At 41.0% G+C, this 25616-nt stretch overlaps 1 protein-coding gene across 1 annotated transcript in view; it reads left to right on the forward strand.

Moving 5' to 3' along the window:
- The window catches only part of LOC138160274 (transmembrane protein 132B-like), a 138625-nt gene that overhangs the window by 85574 nt on the left and 27435 nt on the right, over positions 1–25616 (forward strand). Inside the window, exon 2 of the mRNA XM_069087176.1 lies at positions 18168–18373. Coding sequence (XP_068943277.1) covers positions 18210–18373 — 164 coding nt within the window. The 5' untranslated portion in view covers positions 18168–18209. The remainder of the gene's footprint in view (positions 1–18167; positions 18374–25616) is intronic.

A 25616-nucleotide genomic window follows, 5' to 3' on the forward strand; every position in this document is an offset into this window, starting at 1 on the left:
TCATGTCAAATATTCTTCTCCCAACATGTTTCCCCCCATAATAATATCTTAAATGCCCCTTTCTTGTTGAGTACCTATCTTTTTACATTGATGATTTGCTTCAGGTTTACGGTGTATGTGGTTTTCAGTTGAAGATTGAGCTCCTTTGCTTTTAGTAATACATTATTCCGTTACCTTCTGCAGTTTCTCTTAACTACAGGGTAATCTTGCATTATTTGAATTTTATTTCCTTCATATTTGAAGATCTTACTCCTAGAGGATACTGAGGGAAACCCTGGTGACATAAAAAAAGAAAATGCATCAATAAAAGCATATTACAAAATAAATTATTAAATTTAATAACTATGCCTTGGAGTTTGAAGTGTAAGTTTATTTTTGTTATGATCACCTATGCAATCTCTCAATGGCTACATTGCTGTCTGTATCCAGAAATTCTGGGCAATTTTCTTAGGATTATTTCCTCAATTATGGGATTCAGGCTTTTTGTCTTGGCATGTTCCAGTAGACCTATGAACTTTATGTTATCAGTGTGCATTCCGACTTCAGGGTCAGTCACCTTGGTTTGCGTAAAATTTATGTGTTTTTAACATTGTTACCTTTTGCTTCTTTTCTGCAATTTTCCTCCATTTAAATGGTTGATTTTTTTTTGTTCCAAGTCTTTTGTTTTTCTCTTTCACTTCTTTAGAGAGATTCTACATAATGAAGAATCTGTTTATTGTGTTTTCTTAATTCTACATTGAGAATTTTAATTACTGACTTCTATTCATTCCCAATTTCTTCATTTGTGAATTTCATATCCCTTGAATCATTGTAGAATTTCTTGTTATACCATGCTTTCTGGGAAGCCTCCAGGAGTCTGCTTTCTGGGAAGCCTCCAGGAGTCTGCTTTCTTTATCATTAGGCAGTATCATCACACTTTCTTTCATATTTATACTAATTTCTAAGAGAACATTGCTTTTTCTTGGAAGTTTTATTTATCCTTCCTCCTATTTTTTGTTCTTTTCTGTCAATTTATCTTCTTGTGGCCTAGGATTTTATTGAGTTTTATTTTACTTTTTTTCTCTCTTGACATCCTTGATTTTTTCAGCTTTCCCTTATACTCCCCCATCACTCATGTTCTGACTTTTTCCTCTTTGCTGGTGAGAAAACTAACCTTTAAAGTTGGACTGCAAAGCTGCCCCAGCCTCCACAAGTTGGGGAATATATGTATCACCTGTGTTAGTTCCTACCCTGAGTAACCTCTAGGGCAAAGAATTGACCCTACAGAACTGATGTACTCACCTGTTCTGGTACCCCATGTAATAATGCCCTCTGTTTTCTGCCTTCTTCAGACAGAAACATAAGAGAAAAACCCAGTGCCTTCAAAACAAACAATTGAACAGGGAAGGTGAGTAATCTAGTGAAGGAAGATAATATACAAAAGGAAGCAGAAGGGGAAGGGGAGACACCAGTAAATTTCTTGTTCACACCAAGCAGAGCTGCAGAAAATGGGAGTTCTCTTGTGTTAATTCATTTAGAAGTTCTGAAATTTTTCCTATGCATTTAACTATAATTACTGTGTGTGTTTCAGGTGGGTGAGACTTGAAGGGTTGAAGAAGTTTGCAGAAAATTGAGGGTCATAGTGGTTAAATGATTAGTCATACAGAAAGCCCTAATATCTGAGGCAGTATTTGAACCCATATTTTTCCAGCTCTAAGTCCAGCCCTCTCTCCAGTATGCTAGGCTGCCTATGGGACCACGGGCAAGTTAAATGACCTCTGTTGCCTTCAATAGACATAGAGGTTATTCACAAGCTCAAAAATCCATAGATGATTTATATATGTGTGCCATTGTCCTGGGTGCTGGGGATACAGAGATGAATTAAAAAAAAACACACCACTAAACTCAGTCCTTACTCTCACAAGATTGACATGCTATGGGGTAGGGGTGGGAAGTGTTGTGCAGAGGGGATGTGTGCAGTTACAAGGTATACACAGAGAATTATGATATAAGATAGGGTACGATGTGAACAGATGGAAAAATCTAGAACCCAGAATTCTTTACCTCTTTTGTATCCTGAACCCTTCACGCAGACTGGTAAAACCTAAGGACCCCTTCTCAGAATGATCTTTCTAAATATATAAAAGAAAATACTTAGGATTACAAAGGGTACCAACAAATCATATTGCAATAAAGGTATAATTCTTTCCTATCCAAGGTTATAGAATCCCTCCCCCCCCAAGGTTTTTCCATGGACCACAAAATCTAGATAGAGTACTCTCAGAGAATTTGAGGAGGGAATATTTTCATCCTTGAGGATCCAGGAAAGCTTCAAGGAGAAGGGGGCACTCGAATTGAGCCTTGAAGCAAAAGGATTCTGGGAGGAAGAAATGAGAAGGGAGGGAATACCAGTCATGGGAATCATAGGAGCTTTGATTCTGAACTGGAAAGGACCTCAGAGATCATCTTTTTCAATTCCCCCATTTTACAGATGAAAAAAGTGAGTCTGAGAAAGGTAAAGTGCATGTTCAAGGTCACACAGCTATTACATATCTGAGTCAGGATGGGTTTTCTGACTCCAAATCCCTCATTCTTTCTTCAATGCCACCCCAGCTGCCTCGCTAAAGAGAAAACTTGTGCAGAAATGGGGAGTAGCCTGCTGAGATTAGAGATTCACTAAAAGCTTAGTGAGGCAGGAACGTAGAGCTTGTGAAGAGCAGTAAAGGGAGTGATGTGAAATAAGCCTGGAAAGTGATGTTGAAGTTAGCTTGTGATTAGATTTGATTGTCAGTCTACTTCGCTGGCATTTTTATTTTAGAGGCAATAGGGAGCCACTGAAGAATTTCAGTTTGTACCAGTAATATATGGTCAAACTCAAACATTAGGGCAATTATTTTGGCGACTGAGTAAAGAGTATGTTATAGAGGGAAAAGGCTGCAGGCAGAAATGAGGAGATTTTAAACATAGCCCCCATGTGAAAGGAGATGAGGGGATGAACTAAGGTAGTGAACGATCATGGAAGCAAAAGCATGGGATAAAGTGATGCCATAGAAATAGAATTGGCAGAACTTGGCCACAAATTGGATCTGGGGATGGAATGAGAAACGGAAAGGGTCAAAGATGACTCTGAGGTGTCAAGCTTGGCTGGGTGATTGGGGGGGATGATGGTGCCCTGAGCAGAAATGGGCAAGTAAGAAGGAGATGCAGCTTTCAGAGGCAAGGTGATGAGTTCACTTCTAGCCATGTTGAGTTTGAGGTGCCAGTGGGTCAGCATCAAGACATGCAGCCTCAAGAGATATACCTGTCATGGGTGACAATTTCTTAAGTTTGAATTCTTTATGCATAGAAAAGCTTCCCTGATTCCGCAAACCATTTCTCAGGCAGTTGTGATGTGTGACAGAAAGTTGTTCAAAGTTTACTTTAGAGAGAGAGAAAAAAAAATCAGTGGCCAAGAAACATGTGTAGACCAAACAGAAGCAAAATATTAATGAATAACAAGGAGTAGATTAGTCAGAATTAATAGTAGTGTAAGGGGAGGTGGCTGTGGATCAGGGTACCCAGTTGGTTTAGAAAATCCTCTATTCATCTTGAGTGGATTGCAAGACAGATGTGGGTCTTTGTCTGAAGAGCACCTCCCATGGGAGTAGACATTTCTTCTAGCCCCTTACTGAGAGAATTCAGGGAACCTCTCTGATTGGTTCCCAGTGTCTGGGACTGTCTTCAAGAAGATAGATTGGTCACTTCAGCTGCTACTGCCCTCCTCAGAGATAGCTAGGTGACACATAGAAATAGAAAGCAGGGTCTGGAGTAGGGAAGACCTGAATTCAAATCCACACATAGATGCTCACGAGCTAGTCAGTTGACCACCGTGTGCCTCAGTTTACTCAACAAGTGGCTGTAATGCCAACACCTACCTTGCAGAGCTGTTGGAAAGATCAGATGAAATAATATTTTTAAAGCACCTGGCACATAGTAAGTGCTATATAAATAATTATTCTTCTTTCTCCCCAAATGATTTTGTATCCATATTGTATATATTCTGTATATATGTCTAGGTATATATGTATGTGTATATCATGTGTATGTATGTATGTGTATACACACATGCACGTACATGTTTTCCTCATTAGTGTGTAAGGTCCTTGAAGGCCAGGGATGGCTTTGTTTATCTGGCCTTGGCAGAGTAAGCACTTGTAAATACTTGTTGATTCATTGATTAGTGACTGGGAGGAGAGATGAGAAGCTCATCTTCTTGGTCTATAAAAGCAATCTGTAAAATGGCTTGGTGCCCTTTTAAAATGAAACTGCTCTCCCTTGAGGCCTCCCATATTGGAGTACAGCAGGTGTGAAGGAGGGGCTTTCTCTCCTCCTCCTTCTCCTCCTCCTCTCAATGCCTAGGAACAGTAATAGTGACTTTCCGCTAGACTGTAAGCTCCTTGAGAGCAGCTACTGTGTTTTGCCTCTTTTTTATCCATAGTACTTAGTACAGTATCTGGCACATAGTAGGCACTTAGATATTTATTAGTTGATTGCGCACATGGAAAGCTCCATATGCTAACTCAGGTGACCAGAGTTCCTGGACCTAAATTATTGTCTGCCTTCAGCTTTTTTTTTTCTCAGCACAGATCAGAGACTAGTGTTCTGAGAATGGAATTCCCATGCCCAAGATGTACTGGTATCGGGGGCATCCATAGAATTCTTCAGAGGTACACAGCAGTGGTATTTAGACTTGAAGAGCTTACAGGATAGGCTGAGAAAAGAGATCCTAAGGGTATTTCCTAAGCCTTGGCAGTAATCTCAAGTCAGAGTGTAGATAAAGTTGGGAGTGTCCAAAATATTGAGACTTCCTGCCTCCATTCCTTTGGGCACTGATCACCTAGGGGGAGAAGATATATCCTTGGACAAGGAAGAGGATAGTACCATTCAGAACCTGCAGGACTAAACACCTGCACTGGGGAATGGGACAGGAAGAGACAGGTCCTTGCTATCGGTGCAAATTATTTAGACCGTGCAGGTCCAATTTAGGCAAAGCAGTTGTTGGTTCAGTAGCTCTGCAAAGTGTGTTGACCTTCTAAGGAATGTCTACCATGTCTAAGGGGCTACTTGAGAGCTCTCTGTTTCTGAATTTGTTCTGGACTTCCTGTGAATCTTTTGCATGTACTGTGGTGGGTGGAATGAAGATTAACTCATACCTTGACATCCATTTTGTACATTGAGTACCTGTTGAGGATCCTGTTAGCCACATTTTGAGAAACCTAGACATGCACCATCCCTAAGCTTCATTTTGGCGATTTCCTTAGGATAAAGTTCTTGGGTGAGGGTCATGGGCCAAAGATAGGAAATGACCTTTTTGGGTCAGCCTCTAGGTTTGAACCCTAGACCAGTCTTTTGGAGGCCCTGGGCCACAGATTATAGTAGAAAAGAGAAAAACCAAGAAATATATGGTAGGATCATGGATTTAGATCTCAAAGGAGATTAATTTCACAGATGAGGAAACTGAGGCCCAGACTGATGAAGTGACTTGTGAGTAGAATGTAAACTCCTAGAGAACAGGGACTTTGAGTTTTATCTTTGTATCCCCAGTGTCTAACACATAGTAGGTGCTTGATAAATGTTTGTTGGTTAATTGGTGGATTGATTGCCAGAAATCACACATGTATTAAGTGGAAAGGCCAGATCCAAAAGAGATGGGCCAAAGAGCAGAGAAGATCGAATTTCTGTGACCTGTATTTCAATATTATTCATGCACTTCATTTATTTTCTTCTCTATGTCAATGTGTATACTATAGTCAATCAACAGTTTTTAAGCTCCTGCTATGTGTGAGGCCCTGTACTAACCACTAGGGGTATAGAGAAAAGCAAAAGACAGTCCCTACTCTCAAGCAGTATACAATCTCATGGGTGGGTTAGAGATTGGTCTGGTGCAGTGAATTTGTACTCAAATGAGTGAATTCTGGCTCTGTCTTTTCCTACCTGAGTGACCTTAGGCCAAGTACTTAACTTCCAGGGGGCCTCCATTTCCACTTTGGTAAAATGAGAGGGTTGGGCTCATGGCCTTTGAGGTCCCTTCTGTCCCTAGCTTTATGATCCTATGGACCTCCTTCTCCAGGGGCTGTTCTAGCCCAGAGCAGTGTACCTGTTGGATCTCTCTCATCAATTACACAAATGGAACTCTCCTGAAAAAAAGGCCAGGGGTTTTCCAAACGGGCTGGCCATGCTCAGCTCTGATCTACACCAAAGGGAAGGCAGTCAGGTTTGGCACCAAGAAAGCATCCCCAGAATTACGGTTTTTAAGATAACTAGGAAATGGTCATCCATTCTACTTGCTGCCCTCGTTAAAATCCTTTTCCGATTGTTCTCTTTACAATCCCAGACACAATAATGAGGTTTTAAATCCCTCCAACATGCTTGAAGAGACAGCTACACGCTGTGTGAGTATGACCTTTACGGCGGGCTGTAATTTGCTTGGATGGTCATTTCTCTCCTCCCTTTTAAAAATCACAACAGCCTGGGAGAGGATGGGAGAAGCGTGGCTGCTTTACAGAATATCACAAAGGTTAAAGTAACGCCACATATCTCGCACTTGCCCAGAAACCGTCTGATTTCGAAATGACTGTTACAGGTTCTTTTTGTGGCGGGAGGATGTTCTCGGGGAGATAGATGGAGACAGAAGAGGCCGAAGGAGGACAAATTGGTCTCCTCATGAAGTAGTTTACCTTGCTGTTATACCAACTCCTTTCAACAAAAGGACAGAATCCTCTTTAGAGGACCCCCTTTCTGGGCCTGTTGGCAGAAACCAGGTTTTTCCTCTGATGTTTCAAGACTTCATGTAGGTCCCTGCCAACCTTTCCATATTTTTTAGACATTACTCCCCTTCATGCATCAGTGAAACTGGCCTCTTTACTGTTCTTCATCTGTGGCATTCCATCTGCCCATTCTTTGCTGTGTCCCATACCTAAAATGCACTTTCCCCCCTCCTTTACCATCCATACGGTAGAGTGTTTTTCAAGGATCAGCTCAAATACTACCTTGTGAAAATCCCTCCTTATCCTCGTCAACTGACAGTAGTCTCCTCCAAATAATCTTATCACTATTTTATATTATTTCTATATAATCATTTTTGGCAGGTAGGCAGGCAAAGTGGATAGAGCATGGGCCATGGAGTCAGGAAGACTTGAATTTAAATTTGGTTTCAGACACTTCCTAGCTGTGTGACCCTGGGCAAGTCACTTAACCCTGTTTGTCTCAGTTTCTTCATCTGTAAAATGAGTTGGAGAGGGAAATGGCAAATCACTCCAGTATGTCTGCCAAGAAGACTCCAAATAGTGTCGTAAAGGATCATATATAACCTAAAATGAGTGAAAAAGAATAGGTAGTTCGGTGGATAGATTCAGATTTGGCCTCAGACATTTACCAGCTATATAACTTTGTGCAAATCACTTCACCCTATATGCCTCAGTTTCCTCATTTGTAAGATGAACTGGAGAAGGAAATGGGAAAACCAGTATCTTTGCCAAGAAAACCCTAAATGGGGTCACAGCAGTTGGGTATGACTCAACAACAGTCACATATACTAATTTTGTTTTGTTTTGTATTCGGGATTGAGTTTCCCTATTTTCCCTAGGCTGGAAGTTCAGTGGCCACCCCAGGGTTCTGATTCTGATATTGAATGACCTGGAAACTTGGACCTGTTTTACTGACCTGGGCTGCCAGTTCACCACTCCTTACATAGCCTACTGGCCTTTTGCTCCTGGAGCCCCATCTGGATTTAAAGGAATAAGAAATTCTGAGTTCAAATGATCCAGTAATTTCAGCTTCTTCAGGGGTCCCAAGTGATGCCACCATACTTGACAGTGTCTCAGTGGATTGAGTGTTGGCCTTAGAGTAAGGAAGACTCATCTGCCTCAATTCAAATTTGGCCTCAGGCACTTACTAGCTGCGTGAACTCGGGCAAGTCACTTAAAATCTGTTTGCCTAAAGGCAACTAGGTGGCTCCGTGGCTAGAGTGCTAGGCCTGGAGTTGGAAGACCTGAGTTCAAATCCAGCCTCAGATACTCATAACCCTGAACAAGTGATTTAACTCTGTTTTCCTCAGTTTCTTCATCTGTATCTCTGCCAAGGAAAACCTAATTGAGGTCACAAAGAGTCAGGGCATGACTGAACAACATAAAAACAACAGCAACAATAATAATTATAATGGCTAACGATCACGTAGCCTTTTGAAGTTTGCAAAACTCTTTGTATATACTGAATCCCCGGACTAGATTGCAAGCTCCTTGAGGGCAGACACTATTTGACTTTTGATGTTATAGCTCCAGCACCTCGGACAGTGCTCAACAGATTGTAGGAGCTTACTAAATGGTTGTTGTGGACCAGTTGATTCTTGGTGCATTTATAAGCCTCTTATTTCTTAGAGCCAGAAAATACAAATTCCTATTTTAAAACCAAACCCCTTAGTGAATTAAATTAAATGACAGCTTGTGGAATATTTACCTGTACAATCAACTGACAACCCAGTCAATACTTCAGTTCTAATTAAAAAATGTTGGAAGTAACTAAATAAACTTTGAGAGCAGTGATGTTAAACTCAGATAGAAACAGGGACCACTAAATAGTACATGGGGGCTGCATGTTAATTCAGAAAATCACCTATTAACACCATCTGTATTTTACTGTATTTTTATTTTTCTTGTTAAATATTTTCCAAATGTATTTTAATCTGGTTGAGGCCAAGCTGGGAGAGTACTGTAGGTCATCTTTTTGACACCTTTGCTTTGTAGCTAGAAGGGAGTTCAGAGGTCATCAAAGTCCATCTCTACCTCATTTTATAGATGGGGAAACTGAGTCCTAGAAAGGCTAAGTGACTTACCCAAGGTTACACAAGTAGTAAGTGATGGGGTCAAAAGGTGAATCTAGGTAATCTGAGTCCAAATTTAGTGCTCTTTTTATTCGTAGGAGGTCATCACTCTTAAATCAGAGGCACTGTATTCACATCCTCCCTTGGATGATTACTACTGTGTGATCTCCAGCAAAACTCTTAATCTTCTTGGGCCTCAGTTTTCTCATCTGTAAATGAGGGGGTTGAGTTGGATGGCCTCAGAGGTCCCTTCCAGGTCTTGATCTATGATCTGATGACAAATTCTGCCTTTCCATTACAGCCAGAGTTAGCCGCTTTGATAGAAGAGGTAGTTAGTTCTTAATTAAGGATATAGAGTGAAAAGAGATTTATTAATAGGCTATCCAAAAGCTGATATTGGCCAATAGTCCTTTTATCACTATGGGCAGTTTAGTGCCGGTTCAGGGTCAGTAGTTCAAACAACTTAATATCACCCCACACCCTAGATTCATAATTATTGGGGTCAGGACAGGGCAGGTAGATCAATGTACAAGTGGAAATGAAAGGCAGTAAGATAGGGGTGCTGCCCCAAGGGCAGAGTGCCTCCAGGTCTCCCTCAGGAAAAAGATCTTCACACTTTCCATTATTAAGAAGAAAAATGGCAGAACTCTGATAAGGAAGCTTCCACAGGATGCCAAAATACAGACAAGTCCTCTGATTGACTGAGGGGTTTCCTCATCATCTCAAGAAAATACCCCCCCCTCCCCACTTGGCCTTATATGGTATAAAGCGAAGGAGAAGGCAGGAACACAGAGTGGATTTCCAGGGAGGAATTTCTGAGCACTTCATCATAGGAAAACAGCATGATAGTACCATCCAAACAATTCTAAATAACAGCACACGTCAAAAGAAGTTTTAGGAAACTTCTGTGTTGCCTTTTATTTGTCAAGCAAACCTGAGATCCTTCCTTTCTACAGGCTCCTCATTGCTCTCATTACTTCTGAGTAATACAACTCAATGAAAGGTCTCATGGTTTAGTGGATAGAGACTTGTCCTCCAAATCAAGGAAACCTGGATTCAAGTTCAGTCCTTCCTTGGACATATGCTGTGTGACTCTGGTCTAGTCCAATCCCCTTACCCTCTTAGTCTATTTAGTTGTAAGTTGCAGAAAAGGCACCAATCTGCATTGGGAGGGGGAATTTCCTCCCCTGGGAATTCCTTACACTAATGAAATCACATGTCTAGTCTCTATCCCTAACTCTAACATGACTGACATAAATATAGTATCCTCCCTACCACCCCCTCCCCAAAGATGCCGCTTACATGACATTTGCAGGCATTACTAAGTTTCCTAATAATACAGGGATAGTTCCATACTTGTTGTCACAAGGTATCATAGTTGGAAAGAACCTAAGAGGCCATCCAGACTAACCCATGGCTTAAGAACATCCAGCTTTCACCGGGAGACCTCCCTTGAGGGGGAGCCCACTGTATCCTCAAGTAACCACTGCATTTTGGATTGTTGGGAAGTTCCACCTCCCTCCCACCTGATGTGGACCAGACATCAGGAAGGTTGATTGAGTGACTGATTTTGCTGTTCTGAGGGCATATGTATATTGATATCATGTTGCTCAAAATATATTCTTAGTGCCTTTTAAAAGGGTCTATTTGTAGAAATTGGCATTACTCACCTATTCTAAAGTCATGAAAGGTTAATTACAACCCACTTACATTTAAAGTAAATATCAAATTGGTTAACTCTGTCTAATTGAAGGAATGGGACATTGAACTGGGTGGTCACAGGGGCCCTTCTGATTCTGACATTCTGTGATTCTCTGACTCTGTGAAGGTATATGAATGGTGCTGAGTGATAAGAATAAGTCTTAATAAGTTAGGAGTTCAGAGCATGGTGTAAGAAAAATAAAGTCAAAGACAAAAAATCTTATAATCATGAGAACTGTCCAAAAGGGAATCCCAATGAGGTCAGAGGAGCTTGGATCTTAGAGGGGAGCTGTCCAAAAAGTATTTCAATGAGGTCATAAGATCTTGGATGTTAGAGATGGACATGACTTTCTTTATGTGTCATGGGATCATGGAGTGAGGTAAAATTGGAAGGGACCTCAGAGGTCATCTAGTCCAACTGCCCTCTTTTTACTTCAGAGAAAAGTGAGGCCCCGGTGTTTTCCCTCTCACCTCCAGCATCAAATATAAAATCCTTTGTTTGGCATTTAAAGTCCTTCACAACTTGCACCCTTCCTACTATTGCAGTCTTATATTTTACTCCCCTCTTTTGTCATTGAGTTATTTCTGTCATGTCTGACTCTCCACGATCTCATTTGGGGTTTTCTTGGTAAAGGTACTGGAGTGGTTTGACATTTCCTTTTCTAGATTGCTTAATATTCATTGCTTAATAAATGCTTGCTGATTGTCTGACTAAAGTGACTTGCCCCAAATTCACATAGTGGTAAGCTTCCGAGGCAGAATCTGAACCCAGTCCATGCTTTTTCATCTGTTCCCCCTCACTAGTGGTCTCAGAATCAAGACTAATTGACAATTTTGGAAGATGTTGTAAAGAGGATCCATGTTTAGGTCTGGGTCGGATTTGCTAGTCTCTGAGGTCCCTTACAAATTGGAAATTCTGAGATTATGTGAAGGTACTTGGATGGTGGAAAGTGATTGGTATAGACAGGTCAGTAAACCTATAGGAACCCAGAGAAAGGAGTTGACTTTATGGAGAAGGCAGGACCTTGAAGGTAGGCTAGGCCTTAGTGAGTCAGAGGTTGGCATTATACAGAATGGGTGAAAAGGTAGGTGAGTGAGAGTGTAGGTACCATTTTTGAGGAATTCCATCTTATTTGGAATCCCTTTGGTGTGCTGGAATAACAAGGGGATATACATTTACCAACTGAAGTCAACTGCAGAATGATGAGGGTCTTGCATCTGAGACAAACTTCATCCTACAAATGGTTGGGAGTAATTAAATACATTTGAGGGACTGGAGTCCGGTAGTTTCATAGAAGAGGTTTATTGGTGGCTCTAAGATGTCCAGAAAAATGCTTTTAAAATGAAAAGTAAAACAATGTGTCTTTTAAGTTCCTTTATTCTAAATCTACATCCCAGCTACTGATAATAAATTTGAATCTAATATCCCACTTATCCTCCAGAAAAATGCAACTCTGATGCCTCATAGACTCATACATTTAAGGCAAGAATGACCCTTAATGACTATCTAGTCCAGGGGTCCTTAATCTGGTTTCTGTTGTTGTTATTATTTTGATACCTGCATTGCAATATAATTGGTTTCCTTTGTGAGCATATGCTTTTAAAAAAATTTTGTGTATTTAAAAATATTATTCTGAGAAGGGGTCTATAATTTTTACCAGATTGACAGCCAAAGGGAGTCCATGGCACATAAAAAGTTAAGAATTCCCTCATTTTTCAGAGGAAGAAACTGAGACTAGCAAAGTTTATGTAAACAAGGGTCACTGAGGTAAGCTTGTGTTTTTGAAGACTAACCAAGTAAGTAGAATTTCTGGCAGCACCTATCAAGTGAGAAACAATTTAACATGAATTTATTATATACCTACTATGTGCTAGGCTTTGGTAATAAGGATAGGTATTGAACTGTGTTATTTCATTGGTATAAAAGATCCTCAGATGAAGTAATTCCTTCTTCCAATGTAGTTCAACACAATCTCCACAATTTAGTTTTAAAGAGTGATCTAGGACATCGAGAGATTAAGGATAAAGTGACTTACCCAGGACCATACAACCTGTATGTGTCAGAGGATGTACAGAGATGCAAACTGAAGAAATCCCTGCACTCAAGGAATGTCTGTTGTATTGGAATTCCCTGCAGGGCCTGAGTAGGAAAGAAGGGTTAAGAACTGAACCACTTATGGTCCCAAGGTTTGAGGATATGACTGTCCCTTTAGAATCAACCCAACTGAGTAGAGAGAGACGCCTCCTGAGGAGATAGGTAACGGTTGTTTTTATCCTGACCCTAACAGCTCCTGGAATAATCTATTGAAGTGTGGTGGTATTATGCTTTGTATTGGTAGAGGGAGCACACCACCTGATAGAATGAATTATAAATCTTTAAAGTCTCCCAGCTAAATAAGGAGCTTAGAGAGCTAGGCTGTGAGGCTAAGGAGGGGTTGTCTGCAGCAAGCCCTTGGGACCCTTAACCAGAGAGGCTGTCAGGCTTACACTGGAGCTGCAACTAAATTGGGGAAGAGGCCCCCCAAGGAGATCATGGCCCATAGAATCTAGAAGAGCTTTGGGGCTGCTTTCTGCTGCCTCTTGGGTGCTGGGGCCTGAATATTCATAGCAACAAAAAAAGGCAGAGGGAAAATCATCCTAAAGCTTTTCTGTCATTGCCTACAGCACATCCTAAACTTTTCTTGATCTCCATCAAATCTCTTTTCTGCCAAGGCAGAGCTGTGACTCAAGCTTTACCTGTTTTACAGGTCACTTGAAGAAGCCCAAGGCTGGGTTTCACCCTTGATCTTGGCTCTTGATCGCCAAGTAAAGGTCTGAGATTAGTGAGCGTTTCAGCCAGTGAACAAATACTGGGATGGCAGAGAGCCTGACCAGCAGCCGCCTTCTGGTTTACTTTGTGCAAAGGGCAGTCAAAATGACCCTGTAACATTTTGAAAATCCCACAGGAAAGTCTTAAGATATTTAGCAGAAATCTGGTGCAGAGGCAAACCCTGATGAGAGGATTATGTGGTTGGGGATTATTGAGCCTGGGTTTAGTTCTGTCCTAAAGCTGTTGTTCTTGTACTTCAGTATTTCAAGCATTTCCTTGGCATGTCTATTCTCTCTGCCTGTACAGATTGCCACTCCTCTGCTAGGTGGGAATACTAAAACTAATCCCTTACATTTATATGCAAAGGGATATATATTATACATTTATATGTCACATCTATATGTATACATATGGAGGGGAGAGTGAGGAGGGAGAGAGGAAAGAGGAAAGGGAAGAAGAGAGAGAAAAGGAAGAAGAGAAATGGAGAGAGGAAGGAGGGAAGAGGGGAAGGGAGGGAGGGAGAGAGAGAGAGAGAGAGAGAAAGAGAGAGAGAGAGAGAGAGAGAGAGAGAGAGAGAGAGAGAGAGAGAGAGAGAGAGAGAGACAGAACACACTGTAGAAGCGTTGTCAGAGGATCTGGGTTTAGAGAGGCGATTTGGTAGATTAGAAAGAGCACTGATTTTATAATCCATTTCTGAACCTGTATTTGGAAACTTTCCAGGCTGAAAAGACCTTTCAAAGCTTGCCTGCCCTGACATTGGAAACTCCAGGGTCACCTTCACACCATGATCACATAGGAGAATAGAATTTTAGAGCTTATTCTAGTCCAATAGTTTCTCAGATGCAACAAACTACAAACATTTTATGAAGTTCCTACTGTGTGCTGCTGGATAAATGCCAAGTTTAGATGAGACTTGATCCTCCCCTTTCTGGAGATACCCTTGGATGTAGCTGAAGTCAAGCCAAGAAAGGCGTTAGAATGTCTAAGTTTACAAGGATCCAAGAATCCATCTAGTTCAACCCACAACCAAGGCTTGACCAAGAGTTCCCCAAGACACACATCTGGCAAATGGTCATCCAGACTCTATTGAAGCATTTTGAAGTTTTTCCTTACACCAAGGCAAATTTTTTCCTCTTTGTAACTTCTCCCCTTTGCCTCAGTTCTGCTTTCTAGAGTCAAGCAGATATACCTTATCTCCTCTATCTTTGAAGAGGATACTGAGACTCAGAGGGGAGAAAGTGATTTGTCACAAGGTTAGGAACAGCGAATCTGAGTCTCCTAACTTTGAGGTCAGCATTATTTCTATTGTAGGAGAAAGAGGAAGAGGGAGAAGCAAAAGAGTAGTAATAACTTACACTTGTGTAACCTTTTAAGGTTTGGGAAGTGCTTTCCAGAATTAACTGACTTTAGAATTATACCTTCACTAGTCTGTCCTTTGGTTCAGACCTCAGTTTCCAGAGATCTTCATGGAAAAATATAGAGAGAATCTTTCTCAGATGAATGAGCAGAGGGCAAAACCTTAGGGATTGGGATATTAGATTGATATATTATTTTTATTTTTAAATTTCTGAATAAAATTCTTCTCTTCACCCTTCCCCACATACCTTCATAACAATTAAGCAAAATTGGAGGACATAACAACCTTGTGTGAAATCTTAATCACCATTCTGTGCCCAGTTTTCCGCATGAGAACACATAGTGTGGTAGAAAGAGCATTGTTTCTGGAGGCAGAGGACCTGATTTCAAGTCCCCCCATGATGCTTTACAACTAGTGTGATGTTGGGTAAGTCACTTACTCTCTCCAGTCCTCTGTTTCCTTATCTGTAAAAGGAAGGGGTTGGACTAGCTATCCCATGACGTCCCTTTTGGCTCTAAATCAAATCAATGATCCTGTGACCTTTTCAGGGGAAGGAAGGATTTGGTTTTCCTCATCTGCTCCTTATTCAGGACAATCCTTCTTTTACCCAGACCGTCTCATACCTAGAATGTTCTCCTTCCTGTCTTCTACCTCTTGGAACCAGAGAGAAGGAAGCATCTCTGAAGTCAAGCTCTCTGTCTTTACCATTCTGCCTCAGGCTGCCTAGATAGGTTTCTGTGGATTCTTGAGATAGGCTTGTTGTAATATATCATTTCAGCTGTTCTTCCTATTAATGAACAGCCTTGATTAATGTGCCCCAAGATTCCTAAAGACATTCAGTGATACATTGTGAAGTGGGGATGACAAAGGTTTTTAAAATATTCCTCCTCATTTGTGATATTGGTGGCTCAGAGGGCTCAGGGTCAGTTTCAAGCTTCCTGTTAATTATTTTTCCCTTTGTCTTTTCTTCTATCCCCTGGTGAGATACTGATATGAAAGCTGGTTGGGGGGGCAGTATTATTTTTTTTACCCTCATATATGCCTGTTAATACTGACACAATTTCCTCTGGGAAATCATAATTAATTTCCACTGGTTGATCATGACCTGGGAGGGCATCTCCCATTTAGAACTTGGAAGGTCACAGAGTCATACAATTTAAGGATTGCCCTGGATAGCCCTAATTTGGATGACTCTCATTGTTAGAAAACTTTCCTTCCTCTCATGCCTCGATTTACTGCTTTGAAATTTCCACTCATTTCTCCTGTGTCTGGCCAGTGAGGCCAAGAAAAAAGGTTAATCCTTTCACATGACAGGCATTCTGATACTAGATGACAACTCTCATGTCTTAAATCCTCTTCTTCTGAATCTTCTCTTCCCTAAACTGAACATGCCCATTTCACAGAATCTTAGTGTTAGAAGGCACATTGAATACCATCTAGTCCGTCCCTGACCTGAGCAAAGGGCTGGTCTATGGCATTCCAAAGTGGTCATCCAGACTTTGTTTTAATACCTTTATGGAGGGGTAACTCATTACCATCTTAGTCCCACAGTCAATTTCTTCTACTTTTAAATAGCAGTAATTATTTGAAAATTTGCCAGCACACTTAAATCTGCCTCTTTTTGCCTTCAGCCCACTGTTCCTAATTCTGTTCATAAGTCTGATCTTTCTTAGGAGCAGTTTGGTGACATGGTGGATGGAATCCTGAGACTGGAGTCAGGAAGACCTGAATTAAAATTCATCTGCAAACACTTACTAGCTATGTGACCTTGGGAAAGTCACTTAACCTCTGGTTTGCTTCAGTTTTCTTGACTGTAAAATGGGCATAATAATAATAATAATAATAATAATAATACCTATCTCAGGGTTTCTGTGAGGAACAAATGGAATGGTATTTGTAAAGCACTTTGCACAGTGGTGGGGGGTGTGTGTGTGTCACATAATTTCTTTTAGCCTCAAATTCTTCATCTGCAAGATGGGAATAATAATAACAACTACCTCCCAGTATTGTGGTGAAAATCGAATAAGGTAAAGTCTATAAAGTGCTTAGAAAACCTTGAAGTGCCATGTAAATGCTAGTGATGATGATGATGTAATATAATCATTTAGCCTCAATTTTTTCATCTGCCAAATGGGGATAATAATAGCACCCACCTCCTAGAGTTATTGTGAGGCCCAAATAGGATACTGTATGTAAAGTGCTTGGCAAGTGTTAAAACATTATTATCAATGTGAGCCATTATTTTAAGTGAAAATTTTCAATTCTAAAAAATTACAAAGAGGAGTATGGAAGCCCGAGAGAGAGGTAATAATAAGTTGCTAGAAGAATTCCAAGGAGGGCTGCTTAGCTTCTGGCTGGAGAAGCCAGGGAGGATACACAGAGGGACTCACCAGGAGCTAGCATGGTGGCTGCATCCAGAATGTATTATGCTGGCCTTTTGGGATTAAGGATTATTGGTAAATCAAAGCAGCATCGTACATAGAATTTACTTAGATTTTTAATGAAGCATTTAACAAAGTATTCCATGCTTTTATTGTGGGGAAAATGGAGAGCTGTGGGCTGGACTATAGGACATTGTCCATCCCATTTGCTGTCTTCTGGACACTCTTTTAGCAAAAACCTTAGGGTCATAGACTTAGAGCTAAAAGGAATCACCTCTCATTTGACCTATGCAGAAACAGACCTAAAGAAATGAAATGATTTGTCCGAGGTCACACAGGTAGGAATTGGCAGAGCCAGAATTTGAACCCAGGTCCTTTGGTTTCAAATTCCCCCATTCCTTCCACACTGCCTTCTGGAGCTAAAGCTGGTAGCCCTAAGAGAAGTCTTACTTCCTCACTTGTATGCTCTCAGATTACAGCTTAAATGTCTGAAAATAATTATGTCCAGGCTTGGTATTTATCTCCTTAGTACTCTACTTCCAAAGATCCTAATTTATCATAAACCTCCACAGTTCCTGGGTCTGTCCCCCTATTTCCACTCCCTCCCCATCCTGTTTATGGCTGAGAACAAAGTAATTTGTTTATAATATATGGCCATCTTTTATGCATTTTTTTAAAAAAAATGTCGCAGGCATAGAAATTGATGTACCTGAAGTTTGATTCATGTGAGGTTGAATACATCTGACATTTGGGTAGTAGAGGAGAGTTGTGGAGGGGCCAGGGAAGAGGTGGTGGAAACTCAGAAGTGGTTATGTAACTCTGTTCAATTATTTTTTGTAGTTTTCCTCATCTGGATTGAGCAATGCAGAATGCTTTCCCTTGGGTCCATTTATCACTGTTTGCTACTAATTAGAACACACAAATTACTGTGTGTACAGTTCATATTATTAGTGTTGTCTTGGAGGCTAATAAATGAGGGTTGGTTCTCTGGCATGAACCTGAGCATCTACCCACCTCCCCCATCCCTGCTGTTCTCTGCCCTGCCACCCATAATGCATCTTGAGATTTCTCTCACTCCCACAGGTCTCTGATAGCTGTGACTCCATCTTTGTGAATGGGAAGGAGATGAAGAGTAAAGTAGACACCATCGTGAACTTCACGTACCAACATTTCACTACTCAGCTCGAAGTGACCGTCTGGGTCCCAAGGCTGCCTTTGCAGATTGAGATCTCAGACACAGAGCTGAGCCAGATCAAGGGATGGAGAATCCCCGTTGCTCCCAACAAAAGGTAGGAGAGGAGGCATTGGGGTGACCAAGAAGAGCTGTTAGAGGGGAGGGTTGCCAAGAAACCTAAAGTGGTACCATGGACAGAGCACTGGTCCTGGAGCCTGGAAGTCCACAGTAGAAAACTGGCCTTAGATGCTTACAAACTTAGATGTGTCACCTATGTCTGCCTTGGTTTTCTAATTTGTAAAATGGGAATCATATAGCACCTCTAAAGGTAATTGTTGTGAGAATAAAATGGAGATATTTGTAAAGTGCTTCACAAATCTTAGAGTGCTAATATATGCTACTTTATTATTATTGCTGCTGTTGTTACCTTATTCTTAACATAAAACATGTCTATATGAAAAGAACATGTAACCTAGGAGACAAGAAACCTAAACCCACCCACCATATAGTTTTGTGACCCTGAGTAGCTCCCTACCTTAATTTCCTTATTTGTGTAAAGTAGATTGAGAATTATATCTGCCCTCTCTCCTGCGTGTGAGAAAATATTATATGATCCTGGAGTTAGCATTGGGAGGTACCTAGAGGTCCATCTAGTCCCACTCTTCCACTTCACAGAGGAAAAACTGAGGCTCAGATAGATTCGATGAGTTGCCTAACCATGACAATCAAAAGCACTGACTTGTCAGTAATGGTATCCAGTGGACAAGACACCTTAACCTGTGCATTCGATTCTACAAATATTAAATACTTACACGGGACAAGATCTTATGCAGAATTTAAACAATAGGGGAGCTTCTATCCTCAATGTGTTTCCATTCACTTGCAAAGGAAATAACATTTACATAGATAAGTATAATATGTTGTAGGGCATGAAAGGGGGCAAGGGAGAAAGGAGAGATTGCTATTAAATGCTCTGGGAAATTTGAGGAGGGGGAAAACACCATCAGTTTGGGGTTAGGGAAAATTTCATGAAGAAGTGATACCTGAGCTGGGCCTTGAAGGAATAGGAGAATTCTCAAAGGCAAAGAGGAAGGAGCCCACTCCAGGCATGAATAATGAATGACCTTCATGAATGTTTAGAGATGGGTGAGTTCAGGAACAACTAATCATCTAGGAATGTAGAGGTCATGAAGGGGAACAATAGGAAACAAGGTTTGGAAATGGAGGCTAGAGACAGATTGTAAAAGTCCTTAAATAGCAGGTTTATATTTTATTCTATCAACAGTAGGGAACCATTGAAGTTTGTTGAGCAGAGGAATAGCATGAACAGACCTGATGCTGAAATGAGATTAGAGAGATTTTTCTTATAGTTTCATGAATCTGAGATCTTGTTGCTATGAATACTCTCTATAATCATTCACATCCCAACCCATCTACTTAGTACTCTGTGAATTTGTCTTGTTTAGCCAAAGCATCACTCTTTATTCTTATAGCATTAAGTAGGGCTGTTCTGGTAAATGTTTAACAACCAGCTCTCCAGAAAAAACAAAGTGTCTGTGACATACTTTTAAGTTTCATCTTCATTATTAAACTTTTTCTCCATTGCTTTCTTAAATCTAAGAAACTGATAAAATCATAAATTAGGTCCTGATTTGTAGTGTTTGCTGATTTCTGAGGTGTAAATTCTCATGCTGAAAATTTAACATTGGGCTCTTGTGAGCCAGCACACCCATGGTTTGAGAAGAACTAGTCTGTAGACACAATAATGGAGCCACAGACATGTGTTTCATCTGAGCTGAGTAACATTGAATGAATTAATCTGTTGATCAACTAGTGATTATTAAATAGCCACTATGTGCCTACTACTGTGCAAGGCATTGGGGGATAAGTACAATGATAAAACCATCCCTCCCTCAAGGACCTTACATTTGAACAATTAATAGTCTTTTCACTCTGGTTCCAAAAAGAAAATGAGACAGCACAGGTGAATTAATTTAGTATGGAATTGGAAGGGCCAGGTAGGTAGTGCAATGGATAGTGCCAGGCCTGGAGTCAGGAAGAGCTGAGTTCAAATCCAGCCTCAGGCACTTACTATCTGGGTGACCCTGAGAAAGTCATTAAACTCTATTTGCCTCAGTTTCCTCATCTGGAAAATGAGCTGGAGAAGGAAATGGCAAACCAGTCTAGCATTTCTGCTGAAAAACCCAACCAGGGTCACAAAGAGCCAGATATGACTGAAAAATGAGAGGGATAGGGTAACAGCAGTAACAACAAAACAGAATTGGAAGAGAAGTTGATCATTTAGTCAGTCAGTAAACATTCATTAAGTGACAATCAGTAGAAGTGTAGAATGGAATTAACAGGTACAGTGACCAAGATGTGAGTGGAACATTCTGGAAACACATAACAGATTAATGAATAGGATATGGTTTCAGTAAACTGAGCACTAGCAAAGTGTGCCTCAGGAAAGGGAATTCTCATGGTCTTTCAAGCTAGCAATGTCTAGCCTACCCATAGCCCTTTGGAGAAATGCCAGGAGCTTTCTTGAAACACAACAAATACTGGGTGACTTCCTCCAGCTCTCTTGACATTACAGTGGGAAACTGGGGCTGGCCCTTTGGCGGTAGCCTTTTCTCTCATTATATGACTGACCCATCTTTTTTTTTTAATTTTCTGGTCCTGTGTATTTCTTATGGCATCCTTTATTCTCCCACATGCTTCATCAGTGGTACTATCATGTAATCTTCCCTGCCCATTCTAGGCCCTGGGAAAATCCATAGCAGTAATTTTTTCCCTGCAGGGTCTAGTAGATTAAAGCCAAGAGAAAACATGAATGACTGAACAGAAACACAAGGCCTTCCCCCTCCAGCAGCAGTGGAGAGAGTATGCCAGCATGTGTGACCTGTAAACAATTTCAGAAGCTGAGGGGGGGTGGGGTGTTGAAGAAAGCAGGAGGAATAAAGATAAGATAAAACATAAATTAGGGGATGATATACTCTCCCTGCTAAACAAACCTTGAATTATTCAGCATTCTGAGATCTCAGAGTGCTATATTAATAACATACCTAAGGGAATCTTCTCATCTGGGGCAGAGAGGAGACATTTCTTCCTGGAAGGGGGAAGTTTTGAAGATTACATTAGATTAACACAACCCAGGAATCTTGACATTCATACTAGAAAAGGGAAGACCCTTTTCTATATATAATAGGGCCTGATTACAGAAAGCATGGTAAAGTGCCCCATTCTATGGAGTACCTGCTGTTTCCCAGCCCTACCCTGGTCTGTCTAAAAAGAAGCCATCTCTGTTTAGGCAGAAGGAATCTGCAAGCCTGGTGGTATTTAGAGGCATGGGTTTTCCAAGAAAGGGTAAGGCTGTCATAAAGAGCTAATATTTTTTATTCAATTTATATAATTGTATTCATTGCAATTCAATTCAACATTCATGTTTTAAAGTGTTGGCTATGTGCCAGGAATGTACTGTGTGGTATCATGGAAAGAATGGACTTTGGAGACACAGGATGTGGGTTCAAATCTTGTCTCTGACATTTACTCTCTGCCTGTTCTTGGGCAGACATAGCTTTTCTGAGTCTCAGTTTTCTCTTCTGAAAAAGGAGAAAGATTAACTTGAATATCCTATGAGATTTTATCTAGTTCTTTTTTTTTTTTTTTAAAGCAATTGGGGTTATGTAACTTGCTCAAGGTTACACGGCCAGTTATTTCTGGGTGTGGTGCTAAGTATCTGAGCCTGGATTTGATCCAGGTCATCCCAACACTGGAGCCGGTGCTCTTATTCTCTGAGCCACCTGGCCACCCCTAAGCAATTGGGGTTAAGTAACTTGCTCAAGGTTACACGGTCAGGTGTTTCTGGGTGGATGCTAAGTGTTGGAGCCCAGATTTGATATCCAGGTAATCCTGACACTGGATCCAGTGTTCTTACTCGCTGTGCTACCTGGCCACCCCTTCATCTAGTTCTTTTTAAAAAATCTCCTTTTTTGCAGGGGGGAAGGCAAGGCAATTAGGGTTAAATGACTTACCCAAGGTCAACAGCTAGTAAGTGTGTCAAGTGTCTGCGGCCGAATTTGAGCTCAAGTCCTCCTGATTCCAGGGCTGGTGCTCTATTCGCTGCACCACTTAGCTGCCCCCATTCCATCTATTTCTAAAGCTAAGTTAGATGATCCATATGGTGAAGTCACTGGGTCAGATGCCCATTGAAGTCTCTTTCAGTTTAAGATCTATAATCCTGTGCGGGGTGCTAGTTGCTAGTGAAATAAGGACAGAACACAACACACCAATCCTCAATCCTCAGGGAGCTTACATTCTACTGGCAACAAAGCAGTTACCCAGGTAAATAGATATAAAAGAGAAAAACACTCTTGGGGAGAGAGGAGCATTGACAGCATGATAGGAGGGCAGTGATCAGAAGTAGTTCTGTAGAAGAGTTTGCATTTGAGCTTAACATAGAATGAAATGAAGTCTGGGATTCCAGGAGGCAGAGGTGGGGAGTGAGAGCATTCCAGGCTTGGAGGACATACCCTGTGCAAATGCATGGAGGTGAGAGATGTCATGTCAGGTATGGAGAACATGAAATAGACTCTTTTGGAAGGAATGTAGGGTAAGTGAGGGACAGTAGTGAAATCAGGCAGACAAAACTCATAGCATGTCTAGATTCTCAAGATAGATTTGTGGCAGAGTAGACACAAACCATAGAAATGTATACATAACTTGCCTTCCATCTGAGATGTTTCTCCAGATTTTCTGCATATATGACTTGTATCTACATAGCTGTTTGCATGTTGAGTCTTCCATTGGATTGTGCACTCTGTTAGGGCAAGGTTTGTTTCTGTCTTTTTTAAAAAAAAATCCTTATTACTTAGTTCAGTGCTTGGCACATAGTAGGAACTTAATAAATGTTTCTTGGAAGATGTAGGGTTTTAGCTGGGACTTGAAGGAAACCAGGAAGGAGAAATTAGGAGGAAGAGCATTGCAGGGGAGACAGCCAGAGAAAGTGCCCAGGGTTGGGACATGGAGTGTCTCATTTGAGGAACAACCAAGAGGCCAGTGTTGCTGGGTCACAAAGTATATGGAGTATACCCTATATGGAATAGGGCATAAGATGAGTGGAAAGGGAATGATAGGAAGGGGGTCAGTTATGAAGAGTTTATTAAACTAAACAGAAGATTTTACAATTGATCCTGGATGTGATCAGGAGTTTGCTGAGTAGCACGGTGCCATGGATGGACTTTTGCTTTTGGACAATGGATTTGAGAGTTAAGTGGTTGATGGATGGAGTGGGGAGAGATCTGAGGGAGGCAGACCCACCAGCAGACTATTTTAATAGTTCAGGTGTCAGGTGATGAGGGTCTGCACCAGGTTGTTGATAGAGGAGAGAGGAGGGCACCCAGGAGAGAGGTTACAGAGGTAAAATAGACAGGACTTGGTTACAGATTATATACAGGGCAAGAGATACAGGCCCATTCCCCAGGTGTCCTGATCTGTATCTTGCCACTGGACCCAGATGGCTCAGGAGGAGAGAATGAGGCTGGTGACACTGCACAGCCCTCTTTACTTAAATCTAATTCACTTGCAAGTTATAGCATCACCTTCCTGATGGGCATGAGATATTGAGGCATTGAGGTTGACATCCAGGTTGTAAGCCCACGTCTGGGATGATGGTGGTGCTTTTGACAGTAACAGGGAAGGTAGGAAAAGGGGAGAATTGGAGACGAAAGATAATGAGTTCGGCTTTGGATCTGTTGTATTTTAGATGTTAATGAGATATCAAGTTTGAGACATCTGATAGATTCCAATCCATTCAATGAGACACTAAAAGTTTTTTCTTCACCCACTGGGAGACTAAAGATTTTATTCTCCATCCAAGAGGAGACCAAAGGCTTTTTTCTTCTCATTTTGTGTATTCATAAACTGTTAGAGAAGGAAGAAACCTTGGAGAGCTGGTCTAACCTTTTAATTTTGTAAAGGAGAACTCTCCAAAGCACAGAATCATGGCATTTCACAGAAGGAAGGGACCTCAGATTTTTCCTTTAGGGAAAAATCTTTCTATCAGTGAGAGCTGTATGGTAGTGGAATGGGTTGCTTCCAAAAGCAGTGAGTTTCTTGTTCCACCCTCTCATGCCATACAGAACAAAGCTGATGGCTCTTCCATATGATATTCCTTCAGATATTGAGACCCAGAGAGTGGGAGTAACTGGCCAATATCCTTTTGCAAGTAGGAGAGTTGGAACCCTGTCTTCTGAATTCCAGTCTAGTCTTCTACCATACTGCCTATAAGTTCCTCTACATTTTTTTAAGCAATCAGGTTAAGTAACTTGCTCAAGGTTACACAGCCAGTTATTTCTGGGTGTGGTGCTAAGTATCTGAGCCCGGATTTGATCCCCAGGTCATCCCGACACTGGAGTCGGTACTCTTACTCGCTGAGCCACCTGGCTGCCCCTTCCTCTACATTCTTTAGAGGGTCATTGAATACTGACTTTCAACTTCACAATAATAACCTTGATAATCCAATTTGCAAACTCCAGAAACAAGATTCACCAATTTCACCCTATATACCTTTTATCAATCAACAACTATGTGCAAGACACTGTTTTACAAGCTGAGGATGAAGCATTTTTTCTCCTTATGGCACAAAGAAAGGGCATGGATAGAGTGAAAATAGAGCATGTGCAGAATGCTATAAAGTAATTTCAGGAATGAGAAAGTACTCCAGTAAACCTTAGAAGCGTAGGAACAGAGGGGAGAGAGTACAAAAGACTAGTGATATCTATTGTTGCTGCACAAAAGAAGAGTAAGGCAAAAGGGAAGAAGCATTTATTAAATACCTACTGTATGCCAGGCACTGGGCTAATTAAGCACATTACAAATATTATTTCATTTGATCTCACAATAACCCTGGTAGGCTGGTGCTGTTATTACTCCCATTTTACAGTTGAGGAAACTGAGGCAGAGAGAGATTAAGTTACTTAGTGTCATAAGATCATAGTTTTAGAGCTGGGAGGGACCTTAAAGGTTATCTAGGTCAACCCTTGCAAATAATCAAAGAGAGTAGTGATAAGCCCAGAGTTCCATAGATCATGATGCAGCCAAATCCAATATTCTTTTTTTATTTAACATTTTCCCCAATTACATGTAAAAACAATTTTCACATTCTTTTAAATTTTTTTCCATATTTTTAGTGTCAAATTCTCTCCCCCTTCATTGAGAATATTCTTTCTACTATACAATACTACCTGAGGGTGGTATCATTCCCATTCTACAGATGAGAAAACAGAGACTCCAAGATGTTAGAAGCACATGGCCACACAATTAGAATTTCCTTACTCCTGGAAAAGACAAAAGGTGTA

The sequence above is a fragment of the Petaurus breviceps genome, unplaced genomic scaffold (assembly GCF_028583685.1).
Source record: "Petaurus breviceps papuanus isolate PSGF00001 unplaced genomic scaffold, PetGlider_PUasm1.0 100, whole genome shotgun sequence".
NCBI lineage: Eukaryota > Metazoa > Chordata > Mammalia > Diprotodontia > Petauridae > Petaurus > Petaurus breviceps.